Genomic DNA, 15432 nt, shown 5'->3' with positions numbered 1-15432 from the left:
GCCAGAGCACCAAGAACCTGTGAGCCATATGGCTCAGAAGAAAAGGGAGAGAAAAAGAAAGAAAGAAAGAAAGAAAGAAAGAAAGAAAGAAAGAAAGAAAGAAAGAAAGAAAGAAAGAAAGAAAGAAAGAAAGAAAGAAAAGAAAGAAAGAAAGGAAAGAAAGAAAAGAAGAAAAAGAAAGAAAAAGAAAGAAGGAAAGAAAGAAAGAAAAGAAAGTTATAACATAAAGAAAAAAACTATTAAAAATAAAAATATTAAAAAGTCATTTAAAATAATAAAGAAAGAAGAGAGCAACAAAACCAAAAAATAAAACAAATCCACCAATAACAAGTGCTAAAAAGTATACAAAAAAAAACACAACAAATAAAAGGACAGGTAGAACCCTAAGACAAATGGTAAAAGGAAAGTTATATGGACAACATCACACAAAGAAGCATGCACATACACACTCCCAAAAAGAGAAAGAGGAAATATATATATATATTTATATTTTAAAAAAATAAAGGAAGAGAGCAACTAAATCAATAAACAATTCTACTGGTGATAATAACCTCTAAATAATAAACTAAGATAAATATCAAACCAGAAACAAACTAGATGCAGAAAGCAAACCCCAAGTCTACAGTTGCTGCCAAAGTCCACCACCTCGATATTGGGATGATTCATTTTCTATTCAGGTTTTCCACAGATGCAGGGTACATCAGGTTGACTCTGGAGATTTAATTTGCTGCTCCTGAGGCTGCTGGGAGAAATTTCCCTTTCTGTTCTTTGTTCGCACAGCTCCTGGGGTTCAGCTTTGAATTTGGCCCTGCCTATGTGTGTAGGTTGCCTGAGGGCGTCTTTTTCCTGCCCAGACAGGACGGGGTTAAAGTAGTGGCTGATTAGGGGGCTCTGGCTCCCTCAGGCAGAGGGGAGGGAGGGGTATGGAATGCGGGGCAAGCCTGCGGTGGCAGAAGCTAGCATGACATTGCAACAGTCTGAGGCGTGCCATGTGTTCTCCCAGGGAAGTTGTTCCTGGACCACAGGACCCTGGCAGTGGAAGGCAGCACAGGCTCCCAGGAGGGGAGGTGTGGATAGTGACCTGTGCTTGCACATAGGCTTCTTGGTGGCTGCAGCAGCAGCTTTAGTGTTTCAGGCCCTTCTCTGGTGTCTGTGCTGATAGCCGTGGCTCATGCCCATCTCTGGAGCTCATTTAGGCAGTGCTCTGAATCCCCTCTCCTCGTGCACCCGGAAACAATGTTCTCTTGCCTCTTAGGCAGGTCCTTACTTTTTCCCGGACTCCCTCCTGGCTAGCAGTGGTGCACTAGTCCCCTTCAGTCTGTGTTGACGCAGCCAACCTCAGTCGTCTCCCTGAGATCTGACCTCCGAAGCCTGAGCCTCAGCTCCCAGCCCCCACCCGCCCCGGCAGGTGAGCAGACAAGCCTCTCAGGCTGGTGAGTGCCGGTTGGCACCGATCCTCTGTGCGGGAATCTCTCCACTTTGCCCTCTGCACCCCTGTTGCTGCGCTCTCCTCCATGGCTCCGAAGCTTCCCACCCTCCCCCCCGCCCACCCACCCCCTGGCTCTGCCAGTGAAGGGGCTTCCTAGTGTCTGGAAACCTTTCCTTCTTCACAGCTCCCTCCCAGAGGTGCAGGTCCTGTCCCTATTCTTTTGTCTCTGGTTTTTCTTTTTTCTTTTCCCTACCCAGGTACGTAGGGAGTTTCTTGCCTTTTGGGAAGTCTGAGGTCTTCTGCTAGCGTTCAGTAGGTGTTCTATAGGAGTTGTTCCACATGTCGATGTATTTCTGACGTATTTTGGGGGAGGAAGGTGATCTCCGTGTCTTACTCCTCCGCCATCTTGAAGGTCCCGTTTTAATGCTAATGGACATTCACTTGTTCCAGTTTGGGGACTATTATGGGTAACATTGCTTTCAATGTTCTTGTATCAATACATGTTTTTGGAACACAACTGTATTCATTGCTGCTAAGTAGATATGAAGGAGTAGAAATTATTAGGTCACAGAGATGTCTATGCCCAGCTTCAGTAAATACTATCAGTTCTCCAAAGTGAATGTATCAATTTACCCTTTTATTAAAAGTGCATTAAAGCTTTCCAGTTATTTCACATCATTAGCACTATCCTCCATCTTTATAGTTTTAGCCATCAGTTGGGTATGTCATTATGATTTTAATTTTCATTTCCTTTTGACTACTGACGTTGAGCACTTTTTATGTTTACTGGTCATTTGGATGTTCTTTTTTCTGTGGTGCGCATTCAAGTCTTTTACCAATTTTTAAAATTAGGTTGTTTTTCCTTATTGATCTGTAAGAGAGCTTTATATCTTCTAGATCAGCACTATCCAATGGAAATACGATTTGAACAAATGTGCTTAATTTTAAACTTTCCAATAGCTACATTAAAAAGAGTAAAAAGTGGCACATGAAGTTAATTTTACTGTATGTTTTATTTAACCAATTATATCTAAATATCATCGGTTCAACATGTAACCAATATAACATTATTAAAGACATAATTTGTACACTTTGTTTTCATTCTAAGTTTTTTAAATCTAGTGTGCATTTTTCACTTATATACATCCCAATTTGGACTAACCACATTTCAAGTGCTCAATAGCTACATATGGGTAGTGGATACTTTATTGCATATTGCAGGTTCAGATGCTTTTTTGCTTATATCTTCTCCCATATCTTGGCTTTGTTGTTCACTCTCATAATGATACCTGATACATATATTTTTTTAATTATTATTTTGAAAGTTTCAAATTTAAAGAAAAGCTACAAAAACAGTACAAAGAATCTCCTTATCCCCCTCACCCAAATTCCTCAACTGTTAAATGTTACTTCTCTCTCTCTCTCTCTTTCCATATATACATATTTTTTCTGAAATGATTCCCCCTTCTCCCTAAAAACTCTACTGTTACTCCCCCAGAGATTCTCTCATAAATTATGATCATACAACCGTACCAATCTGAAAATCAACACTGATAAACACTATCATTAAATCCACAGACCCTATTCAGATTTGCCAACTGTCCCAACTACATATTTTTCCTATCTCATTCAGGATCCTATCCAGGAATAAATGTTGCATTACATTATGTTCATCAGTATCTCTCAGTCTGAAGTAATTCCTCAACCTTTCTATGTCCCTCATACTCTTGGTACGCATACATTAACTTTGTTTCTGTTAGTTTTCATATGGGATGTATATTCCATCCTTTTACTGTTATTTCTTTAGCACTTAAAAATACAATTCCATTGTCTCATGGCTTCTCTTTTTTTCTATTGAAGAGTTACCCTCCAGGCTTCTTGTTGCTTCTTTAAAAGTAACCTGCCTTTTTTATCTGGCCAATTTCAAATCTTTCTTTTTAGGTTTTCATCAGTTTTACTATATGATCAAATGAAGTTTTCCTTGTATTTGTCTTGCTTAAGATTGTAGCATTTGTTAATCTCTGGTTCAATGTTTTTCATCAGTTCAGAAATATTCTTAACCATTATCTCTTCAACTCTTGCATCTGCCACATTCTTTTTCTCTCCATTCCTTGTGGAACTCCAAATACATCTGTGTTAGAACTTTTCATTGTTTCTCATCTGCCTCTGTATGTTCTGTCTTTGCCTCTCCAAGCTTCAGTCTGAGTACATACTTTTGATTTATTTTCCATTTCATTAATTTTTTTCACCTTTTATAATCTTCTGTTCTTCATGCATTCAGTTATTACTTTTGGTGACAGCACTTTTAATTTCTACAATTTTTATTTGCTTCTTTTTTTACTTCTAAAATTCTCCATCTTTTCATTTAGTCTCTTAAATACAATTATCAGCTTTTACCATTTGCTGTATATTGACATATTACTGTTAAATCTAATACATTTTTATTTTTTTAACATCTTTATTGGAGTATAATTGCTTTACAATGGTGTGTTAGTTTCTGCTTTATAACAAAGTGAATCAGTTATACATATACATATGTTCCCATATCTCTTCCCTCTTGCGACTCCCTCCTTTCCACCCTCCCTATCCCACACCTCTAGATGGTCACAAAGCACCGAGTTGATCTCCCTGTGCTATGCGGCTGTTTCCCACTAGCTATCTATTTTACGTTTGGTAGTGTACATATGTCCATGCCACTCTCTCACTTTGTCACAGCTTACCCTTCCCCCTCCCCATATCCTCAAGTCCATTCTCTAGTAGGTCTGTGTCTTTATTCCTGTCTTACCCCTAGGTTCTTCATGACCTTTTTTTTCTTAGATTCCATATATATGTGTTAGCATACGGTATTTGTCTTTCTCTTTCTGACTTACTTCACTCTGTATGACAGACTCTAGGTCCATCCACCTCACTACAAATAACTCAATTTCGTTTCTTTTTATGGCTGAGTAATATTCCATTGTATATATGTGAAATGGGACAAAAATCTATTTCAAACATTATACAAAATGTTGAGTCTACTTATCCCCATTCAATTAGACCACTAAAACAGAGGAAGTGGTTCCCTAGAATCATAATTCTTACAATGGCCTCATACATAGTCAAATGAGGAAAGCAGATAATTATCTCATAAATCTGTAACAGATAGTCTCCATAAATATCAGGCATCCTCTTTATGCTATCACTATGGTTAGAAATGTACATGACAAGAACTGCTGAATTCTTTAAGGTCTTCATCAAAAGTGGCTACATATAAAACTTTGTCTAACTATTCTTCTGTTCTAAGTGGTCATCTGCAAAGTTTCCTTTGCACATTATCATCATTCAAAATAATCCATCATTTAAAGATTCTATGATTCTTGACAATCCTTGGAGCTACCTGAAATTCTGCTTAGCTTCTGAATTTTACCATTCCACAAAGAGTAATACAGGAGACATAACATATAGACAGTCTATCTTTGACTGCACTATGTCTGGATTGGCTTTAATGAAAAGTTGATACATTTGCATCAGTCTGGATGAAGGTGGGCTCTGTTGTGTGTTATATGAGTAACATAAACATAAAGACTGATGGGGAAATTTTATCTTTCCCTGAGTACACTGGGATCTCTATTGGTTTTGTTTTTAGGGTCTAATCTATCTTTTTCTTTTAGCTTCTTACCTCAGAAACCAAGAATTTGCTTCATGATCACAAATTTCCTTGCTTTCTTTTGCTTCCTATGTTCATGCTGCAATCTTCAGCCTTCTTCTAAAATCTGAAGCCAAGTACAGGTATTTTAAAGTCCACACTTGATCTTAAAGTCCACACTGATCTCTGGATTTCCTTTGGGTTTATTTCTACTTTTTTTCTTTTTTCTCTTTTTTCTTTTTTGTAGGAGTGGTTGTTTTATATTGAATGCCAAACATTTTGCATAAAAAAATTATAAAAATTATTTGAGGCTCGGATGATGTTATGCTAATAGATGAATTACTTTTGTTTCTGGTATGCAGTAAGGGTAGAAATAGATCATCTTAATGCAACTGGGGACTGAGTTGATACAAAGCTGAATTTCAGAATTTTTTGAGAGCTGCTCTAGTTCTTACTTACTTTTATTCCTGAGGTGTATTTCTTTAGAGTTCTAACTAAAAGTCCAGGGTGTTTTCCAGTCTCCTCTCCCCCATGGTCAGCCTAATTTTTGCTCCCCATCTTTCAGAGACCGTCTGTTCAAGTTTCTGCTCAAATCCTCTGCTTCTCCACCAGGTTTTTAAAAAATTATTTTTTTTTTAAATTTATTTTATTTATTTTTTTAATTTATGTTTTTATACAACAGGTTCTTATTATCTATTTTATGCATATTAGTGTATATATGTCAATCCCAATCTCCCAATTCATCATACCACCCCCACCCCCCACCCCACCGTATTTCCCCCTTGGTGTCCATATATTTGTTCTCTGCATCTGTGTCTCTATTTCTGCCCTGAAAACTGGTTCATCTGTACCATTTTTCTAGGTTCCACATATATGTGTTAATATACGACATTTGCTTTTCTCTTTCTGACTTACCTCACTCTGTATGACAGTCTCTAAACCCATCCACATCTCTACAAATGACCCAATTTCGTTCCTTTTTATGTCAGTCAACTTTTTAATTAGTGAATGTTCAAAGGGAACAGGAGCATCAACTGTTGGGCTCACCACTTTGGGCTACCCCTTTCTCCAGGATCTTGGTACAGCAGGTTCTTTCTTCTTTGGTATATCTCTGATGTCTTGAAATATATATGCTTTATTGAGTCTGTTTTTTCTATCTCTTCTCACCTGGAGGATTATCTTGAAGCAAACCAATCTACCAATGAGGGAATATGTTGCCATAATTTCAAAGTACTTTGTGAGACATGTTTCATGTCACTAATAATGTAAACACTAATTTTCAAAAAACACTGTGAGTATTAAAAATGTTAATATTCCTTAAAATATTAAAGAAAGTGAAAATTATCAAATTAATACTACATCTCTTTACATTTTGTTTACCATAATTTTTACTGTAATTATATTTTGAGTGGAAAGGAGGCTTGAAGCAAATTGTGCAATAATGTTGAGACCATATTTTTATTCCAATTAAGCTTTGTTTCTCATAAGACCTTCTCCTATATTACTGGGCTTTCTGCATTATTTGGTTTAAAAAAAAAAAAAACCTTCTTCAATGTTTCTATATATGTCAGATACAATCAGTTATTTTTGTAGAGGCCAGGAAGACATTTGAATGTTATATGCGACTTGACACAATTCACTGTGTAACTGGGCAATGAGCTACAGGTATCCAGCCTCCCTGGCCCATTGACCAGGAGCATTACCTCAGTAATTTTTAACAAGCAAAACACTTCTACAAGTTTCCAAAATATCCTCTAGGACTCAGTATTACCTCTTTTGGAACCCTTATATTAGAGCTATAAAATCATCCCTGTAGACTGTGCTAGCCTTGGGTATGTGTGGATCCCAAGATCATCCTTAGAAGCCAAAGGTAGAATGTACCAATCACACTGCATCCTGTTGCCTCTCACACCTGACAACTCCTAAAGTTATCCTAAAATCAAGTGATAACAAGTTAGTGTTAATATCTAGGACAAAGGTAAAGAAGTCATCATACACTCTGATATTTCTTCTTGGGTTAGGATGGGAGTGCTCCTAAGCTAGCTAGATACTATTTCAGTAATAATAGCCTCTTGCATTGTCACTTACCAAGCACCAGGCAATGAACTGCTTTAATCCTGTTATCTTAATCTTCTCAACAACCCTATAAAGAGGAATTATTATTCCCAATTTAGAGATGAGGAAACTGTGACTTAAGTAACTACCCCCAAATTTAAACTAGTAAGCACTTCTGTGATTCCACTGCACTCTTACTGTTCCCCTAAGGATTCCAGACCTTTTAAAGCCTCGAGCACCACTTAGGGGTAGAAGGGGGTAACCTGATGGGAATTGCTTGAAGAAAAGGGAAAATGTGTCTAAGAGAGGCCTAATACAGAACTTTCTGTGCTCCATTAGGTCCCCAACTCCTCTCTTCTGGGCATTTCCCAGGAATCCCACCCCCATAGGCCACCACTGCAGAGGCTGTGTTTTCCTATATCCCTGAATCTAGTAGCCTGGATTTCAGGGCATCCTGAACATGGGGGTCCCTCCTTCCTCAGCAGTGCATTTCTGGTGGCCCAGCTTCCAAAGCTTTTCAGCCTACAACCTCAGATCCAGCAAACCCCCTACCTCTTGCCCAGCTGCAGAATTTTCACTCCCCTAGGCTCCTGGACTTGGAGGTGCAGTTCTTGCCCCAAGGGTGGCTCTGCAGGATTCCCCACTTGCTGAGTAGGCTAGCTCAGAGCTGCTCCTCTCTGGGAGCTTGGCGTCTGGGGCTGCCCAGCCCCGCCTCTGTTTCCTAGGCAATGCAGTACACAAACTCTGGCCCTGGTGGCACTGCTGAGATGTGCTTCAATAAAGCAGGTAAGCAGGGCTGTAATGGAGGAGTCAAGAGTAGAGGTAAGAGGAAGAGTAGGGAGGCTGTGAAAGAAGAAGGGCGAAGGGAAGGAAAATGCGCTTCACCCCCTTACATGGAGTTGATCTGGTTTTTGTTAAGAGCTGGGCCTGCTCTTAAGAGCTCTGCCCCGCCTCCCTACACCCCACCCACCCACGAGCTCTCACTTAGACCAGGGGTCTTCCCTCATGTGGAGTTTCTCCTCTTTCTTGATCTTCAGAGCCGCTGGTAAACTACTCCTTTGGAACATGTCAACAGAGGAAGGTCTTTCCTCACTCCTGTCCCCCAAGCTTGTTGAGGAACAAGTTTCTCCCTTTTAGGGGAGAGCCCAACAGAGGGCCTGGATGTTACATAGCAGAAGATGTGAGTATTCACCTTCCCTTAGGTGGGTCTCAAGGTATCTAAGGATACCCAAGTTTCCTGGAAGAAAACTCTATGCGATTTGTGACCTTCAGGGTCCCAACATGAGAAAATGCCCTCTGAAACCAGCAGTCAGGGCCAATATCAGAAATCAAAGGACAGTTGCTCCCTTTTTGCCTCCCACCAAACGCAAGCCTTGGCCTCATGCGGTCCCCAGTACAGTCCTCACCAAAAGAGACTCCATTCCTACCTCCAAAGGCAAGTGACTCAATAGCTCCCCTTAGTCCGAATCTGGACTGTGGCTGTGCTGGTAGGTCAGTTTATGAAATCATATAATCAGACTGACAGTTGCATTACAGCAGATTCATCTCTGTGGGGCTCAGAGGAGTGGATTCACTGGAAGTAGAGAAATGTCATTCACTCTACCTATCCAGCCACATTCCTTTGTAGAGTTGCCTGGGTTACTTATGTAATTGCTTGTATGGTCTTGATGCAGAGGAATCAAGAAAGAGCAACTGTGGCAGAGAAGATTCAGGAATACTCTAAGTTCGCTCTGTTTTAATAACTATAATGTTCTCTATGTATGTTTTTTCTTTGTTTTCTATATACTACCGGAAGAGGTATGGCTTGGCATACAACCTCTCTAAGGTCCCGACCAGTATAAAAGGATATGCTTTGGGAGCCAGAACAGCCGTGAGGTTTAAGCCAATTAACAAGGTGAGAAATGGCTGAATGTGCTTAGATTTTAGTGTGATCCGTATTGCTGTGTGTATTTGCACTGGGGAGCAAAGCTGGAGGTTATGTAAAGAATATGCCCTGAAGTTCAAGAAAAAAAGTCATTTGGGCAAAAGCTACTAAGAAGCCTATCAGAAAAGCTTGGATGTTAGCATTTCAAATGTGTGTGAGAGTATCCTGGGAGAGTAGATAACAATTCTCAGAATGAATGGTACCAAGGCAAGGCTTCAGTCTTGAGACACCTGATGTTAAAATGCTGGAAGCTTTGTTTATATGCATCCTATTATCTTGTCAGTTAAAAATAAAATCGAACTTCTTCACCCTTTTGTGTGATTGGACTTCAAGTCTTCAGTATAGGCTCCTAATCTCTTGTTGGACATTTTCTTGACAATTAAGCTCAAGGAGAGGGATACTGGCTCTAAAAGAATCTCTGAGTGGGATGGTGGCATGGTGGGATGGTGGGATAGTGGGGGTAGTAGCTGCAATAAGTTACCTTGGCTGTCTACCCACCATAGGTTTATTTCTACACCCTAAGCCTAGGTACATTTAGGTAGCTGAACCATACCCTTATCTTAGTTTTCTACCTACTATAGGCTTGTTTCTAAACCATAGCTGATACATGAACAGGAAAAGGATGATTTTGTTTTCTCTACTTAGAAGGCTTTTCATGTGTGTGTGTGTGTGTGTGTGTGTGTATGTATGTGTATATATATATATATATATATATATATATATATATATATCACCCTCTAACATATTGGTCTTTTTCTTGGAAACAGGATATGACACCTTACCCAGGCATGTACCAGACAGTCAATCCTCGAGAGCAAAAACACAAACACAATTTTGCTCCATTTAATTCTTTGCTGCCTCGATTTAGGACATACTTAAAGGACTCTTGTTATCCTGGGTATGTGTCCCTTTTTCTGGTGCACTTCAACAAATAGCAATAGGAAAGGAAGTACAAAAAGGGGTTTCATCCCAACCATGCCCTTTAAATAAGAAATCATCTATCTTTAAAGATTCAACCTCTTGCCTTCCAGGTCTCTAGAATTATAAAATTGTAGAGTATAGTGATTCATTCAATAAATATTTATAAATGGCCAGGCAGATTTGTAGGGTTCAGAGATTTTGCATTAAACCCATCACACAAGATTCCTAATGTCTTATATTCTAGATTCTTATATTCTTATTCTTATATTCTAGAGTCCAAACAATGAGAAGCAAATAAACAAGAAAATATCAATGGTATTAAGGAGAATGACCATATTATTTGTTAGTCAGACAGTGACACTTCTCAGAATGAAAGGGTGTCAATTATACCAAGATGGTAGCCATAAACTAGGGCTGTCATGGGTGCATCAGGAAGTCTGGTGACCTGGTGATGTGCTGAATAAAATCAAACAGGATGATGATATCATACAGAGTGGTGCACTGGAATCTACTTTGGCAAGGATTGTTAAGATAGGTCTTTTTGGGGAAATGACACTATCTGAAATCACAATGACAAGACTGAGCTGGCCCTGTGAAGATCTGGGCCCAGAGCTTCTCAGAGAGGAGGAATAGCAAGTGCGAATGCTATAAGCTGGGAAGGAATTTGGTGTGAGGAAAAAAGAAAGAAGATTAGTTTGGCTAGAGTGCAGTGAGCAAGGAGGAAATGAAAACATAGGAGGAGGGGTGGGGCTAGAATATGTAGGCCTAGTAGACCAAGGGAGGTATTCTAAGTGCTTTAGGAAGGCTTTCAGAATGTGTGGAATTGTAGGGCAAAGGGTCAAGGACTTTCTTTTTTTTTTTTTTTAATTTAATTTAATTAATTAATTTTTTTTAACATCTTTATTGGAGTATAATTGCTTTACAATGGTGTGTTAGTTTCTGCTCTATAACAAAGTGAATCAGCTATACACATACACACGTTCCCATATCTCTTCCCTCTTGCATCTCTCTACCTCCCACCCTCCCTATCCCACCCCTCTAGGTGGTCACAAACCACCGAGCTGATCTCCCTGTGCTATGCGGCTGCTTCCCACTAGCTATCTATTTTACATTTGGTAGTGTATATATGTCCATGCCACTCTCTCACTTTGTCACAGCTTACCCTTCCCCCTCCCCATATCCTCAAGTTCATTCTCTAGTAGGTCTGTGTCTTTATTCCTGTCTTACCCCTAGGTCCTTCATGACCTTTTTTTTTTTTTTCTTAGATTCCATATATATGTGGTAGCATACGGTATTTGTTTTTTTCTTTCTGACTTACTTCACTCTGTATGATAGACTCTAGGTCCATCCACCTCATGACAAATATCTCAATTTTGTTTCTTTTTATGGCTGAGTAATATTCCATTGTATATATGTGCCACATCTTTTTTATCCATTCATTTGATGATGGACACTTAGGTTGCTTCCATCTCCTGGCTATTGTAAATAGAGCTGCAATGAACATTTTGGTACATGATTCTTTTTGAATGATGGTTTTCTCAGGGTATATGACCAGTAGTGAGATTGCTGGGTCGTATGGTAGTTCTATTTGTAGTTTTTTAAGGAACCTCCATACTGTTCTCCATAGTGGCGGTATCAATTTACATTCCACCAACCCTCAGAATGGGAGAAAATATTTGCAAATGAAGCAACTGACAAAGGATTAATCTCTAAGATTTACAGGCAGCTCAATAACAATAAAACAATCCAATCCAAAAATGGGCAGAAGACCTAAATAGACATTTCTCCAAAGAAGATATACAGATTGCCAACAAACACATGAAAGAATGCTCAACATCATTACATCATTAATCATTAGAGAAATGCAAATCAAAACTACAATGAGATATCATCTCACACCAGTCAGAATGGCCATCATCAAAAATTCTAGAAACAATAAATGCTGGAGAGGGTGTGGAGAAAAGGGAACACTCTTACACTGTTGGTGGGAATGTAAATTGATACAGCCACAAGGTCTTTCTTTTACTGGTGAGAAATCCAAGGATCAGAGAGTGAATGTAACTTTCTCAAGGTTGTAGTAAGGAAGTAGAGATGTTGAATCTTGATTCCCTCGTCCATTCTATGTGTTATTTCCACAGCAAAGAGTCTACACCAAAAGACAAAGTGTTATGAACAAAGGCAATTATTAATCCCATTATCAAGAAATTTCACCTGGTTCTGCTTTGCTGTCCCTAGATTACTGATAACTTTAAATTAGCACTGCACTTTTATCCTCAATTTTATATCATGAGCAGTACTTATGCATCACTGTGTTAGCTGTCTTTTATTACCCACCATTTCTGGGAACTTATGGTCTCTCAGCTAAGGATACTGAAGTTCCGGAAATATTTTAAAATAGAGTTGATTTTTACTTTGTCAAGACTAGATATCTTGAACGCTAAAACTTAGTTAGAAATACATTAAAAGGTAAAGGAATCCTATGTTAATCAGTTGGCTGCCTTTCCCCAAAAAGTTAGGACTTGAGATCAGAGGTAGAAATTCATATATGGCCACTAACTCATTACATATGATGTTTTGTGTTTTTGTTTCTAGCCCCACCACATACAACCCAGAGATAAAGCCACCCAAAAAAGTCACCTGGCCAATGAAATTTGGATCTCCAGACTGGGCTCAGGTTCCATGTCTACAGAAAAGAACCCTGAGAGCAGAGGTAATAGGATTGGACTTCTATGGAGCTCTTTACCTAACACTTCCATGTATATCAGTGATTCTTAACCAGGAGTCTGTGAATAAGCTTCAAGAAATCATTGTCCCCCTGAAATTACTTGTACAGTTTTGTGTGTATATGCATATGGGGATCTTTTTGGAGAGTTACACAATTTCACTTGATTTTTAAATGTGCGTGTGAGCAAACAAGTCACATTTTCTTATTTAGTTCTCAAGTAATCTATAGTAGTCCGAGATACTTATCCCTCTATGACTGAGGAGAAAACTGAGGCTCAGATGAATTAAGTGGCTTGTAGAAGTTACTCAATTTGAATCTAGGTCTTGTGAGTCCTAAGCCAGTGTTCTTTCCATCACACCACTTGCTTATTAGATCATCAAGGGGCTGTGGATCATTCTGGCAAGAACATGAATTTCAGGGACAGACTGCCTGGATTCAAATACTAGTTCCATATTTGCTTGCTTTGTGATCTTGTCCAAGTCCTCTAACTACTCTAAGCCTCAGTTTGCTTATCTTTAAAATGGATATAATAATAGACTCAATCTGATAAAGTAGTAAAGATTGAGATATTGTAGAAAAGCATTTAGCACAGTACCTGTAACATAATAAATGCTCTCAATCCATGTCAGCTATCATAATTCAGGAGGTGCCTTTTTTCCCCTAGTGGAACTTTGGATTAATTCTACAAATATTTATTAAACGCCAAACGTATTAACGTCATTGTGCCTATGGGTAACATTCAAGTATTGAACACAATCTTCATTTTCAAGAAGTTTACCAGCTATACTTGACAATTTACCAAGTAGAAAATAATTCCTAGAATGATATATTCCAGAGTAAGGTGACAAAGAGTACATGTACAAAGCAATGTTGAGAGATTCACTAAGGCTAGGTTACTATGCAGTTGGGGTTCAGCTAGGCCACAACAGCTATAACGTACAGTTCTGTTTTGCACAGCCAGGAAGACTAGAGGCAGAGGGTTCTCATTCGAATATTGACCTAGAAAATATTCTTTCACTGCAGCTGCCCACAGACAAAGACTTTAGAAAGCATCGGAACCATGTGGCCTACCTAAGCCTGTATTACAACTGAAAAGCTGTGACTACCTTCACGTGTTCCTCCTGACCACAGACTCTCCAGGATTGAGGACAGAGCTGCTCTTGTCCTGCATTGCTCTGGCCCGCCTGTCTGCCAGCATGGGGCACAGGGAGGGGCAAGGGACTCATCACTACTATATGACAGCATAAAGACTAGTTCAGAGGGCTCTCTCTCCATGTGCTGGTTTGTTGTATATACATGTAGATGGGTCAAGGGGGTTTCTACTGAGTGTTCAGTGGGGTGGCTTCACTTTACTGAAATATTTGTGGGTCCCTGCCCTCTAGCTCTAATTCCCAGGCACGAGTTTTATGTTTTATACCACTAGCCCTCGTGATAGGTGACTGTTAGTCTATACATATCAAGGATTTGGATGGCTTGCTTGGCCTTGTATTTGGGCTTGCTAGAAGCAGAGGATACTTAAAGGCAGTGTTAATGTTTAGGTTTTAGGAGCTCTTCCAAGTGTCTGAGTTCCCCAGCATGGATTGGGGAGGTCCTGATTTGATTGCCTTTCCCAGATTTGTGTAAAACTCACAGAATCAAAATATCCCCCCTTTCCCATTACATCATCTATTTAGTCTTTCAGTCATCATCATATTGAGTTCCTACCATGCATCAGGCAGAGTGACAAACACTGGGGATACAGCAAGAATCAAAATAAACTCACTTACTGGCTTCTTGAGCCTGGACTGAAGTATGAGAAGGACTCCCCAGGGAGGCTAATGGATTGGATCTGTTCCCCACTCCCAGTTTGAATGATGCCCTGAAGCCTTACAAGTTACTCTAGGTGTGTTAAGGTCAGAACTCATAGCAGCCACATTCAATGTACTTATCTAGACACTGGCCTGGGAGACAGGGCTTTTCCTTCCAGCACAAACTGAAATAACTCAAGTATGGTTCCTTCAGAAAGGGCATTAAGTATAGTCTACCTTATCTTTTAATGGGAAGGTCCTTTTGTGCCTACTTAGCCTTCTTAGTAATTATCAGACCGATAGCAAGTCTTCATGTGTCTGGATACCAAAGAGTGAGATGCTGCTAGTGCCTCAAAAAGCTGTAGCCTGATGTACTCTTCAGGGTCAGCGTATGATAAGTGTTAGCTGGTGAAAGAAGCACTAGGAGTTGAAACCTATTGGGAGTATGATGCTGAGAGGTCTAATTCCTTAGGGGCCAAGATCTTCTGAAGAAAAATGGTGAAAGACAAGTCCACTGGAAATCAAATTAGAATATTGAGATAATGTTAAATATACCTCAGTCTAAAAACTTTTACTTCATTTAATCTGATCATTTAAAGATTTCTCTTATCTTGTCAAGAAGTATTTTTATGACTTGAGATAAATCAAGATTAACATCTCTCACCGCTTTTGCACACCTCCCTCCCTTTTCTCCTCTGGATCCACACACATGCTGCTTTTTCCAGAGGTGGTAATTTAGCATTCATTATTTTTTCTGACTTAGGGTCTTGGGCCCCTTCTTTGGAGGATATTGACAGGGATGAGAGAACATCTTTCACACTGTTTTTTGGTTCATACTCTCAAGGCTTTTGCCAGGGAAGGCAACTCCCCTTTCTAAAATAGTAATCTGATTTGACAAAAAGTAAAAATTTTACTATAGCTTCAGTTAACCTCCAGGGTCCCTTGAAATGCTTAATTGTATATACA

General features: G+C 39.3%; 1 protein-coding gene across 1 annotated transcript; it reads left to right on the top strand.

Annotated features, from left to right (window-relative positions):
• Positions 1–7837: 7837 nt before the first annotated feature.
• On the top strand, positions 7838–15426 carry LOC125965456 (protein pitchfork-like). The gene is made up of 6 exons (XM_049715058.1): positions 7838–7895; positions 8147–8289; positions 8905–9003; positions 9801–9931; positions 12547–12664; positions 13703–15426. Exons 1-6 carry the CDS (start codon positions 7838–7840, stop codon positions 13769–13771), a joined length of 618 nt encoding a protein of 205 aa, XP_049571015.1. The 3' UTR covers positions 13772–15426.
• The last annotated feature ends 6 nt before the right edge of the window (positions 15427–15432 follow it).

Source organism: Orcinus orca, chromosome 1, assembly GCF_937001465.1.
Source record: "Orcinus orca chromosome 1, mOrcOrc1.1, whole genome shotgun sequence".
NCBI lineage: Eukaryota > Metazoa > Chordata > Mammalia > Artiodactyla > Delphinidae > Orcinus > Orcinus orca.
This window is presented reverse-complemented; position numbering and strand designations above follow the sequence as displayed.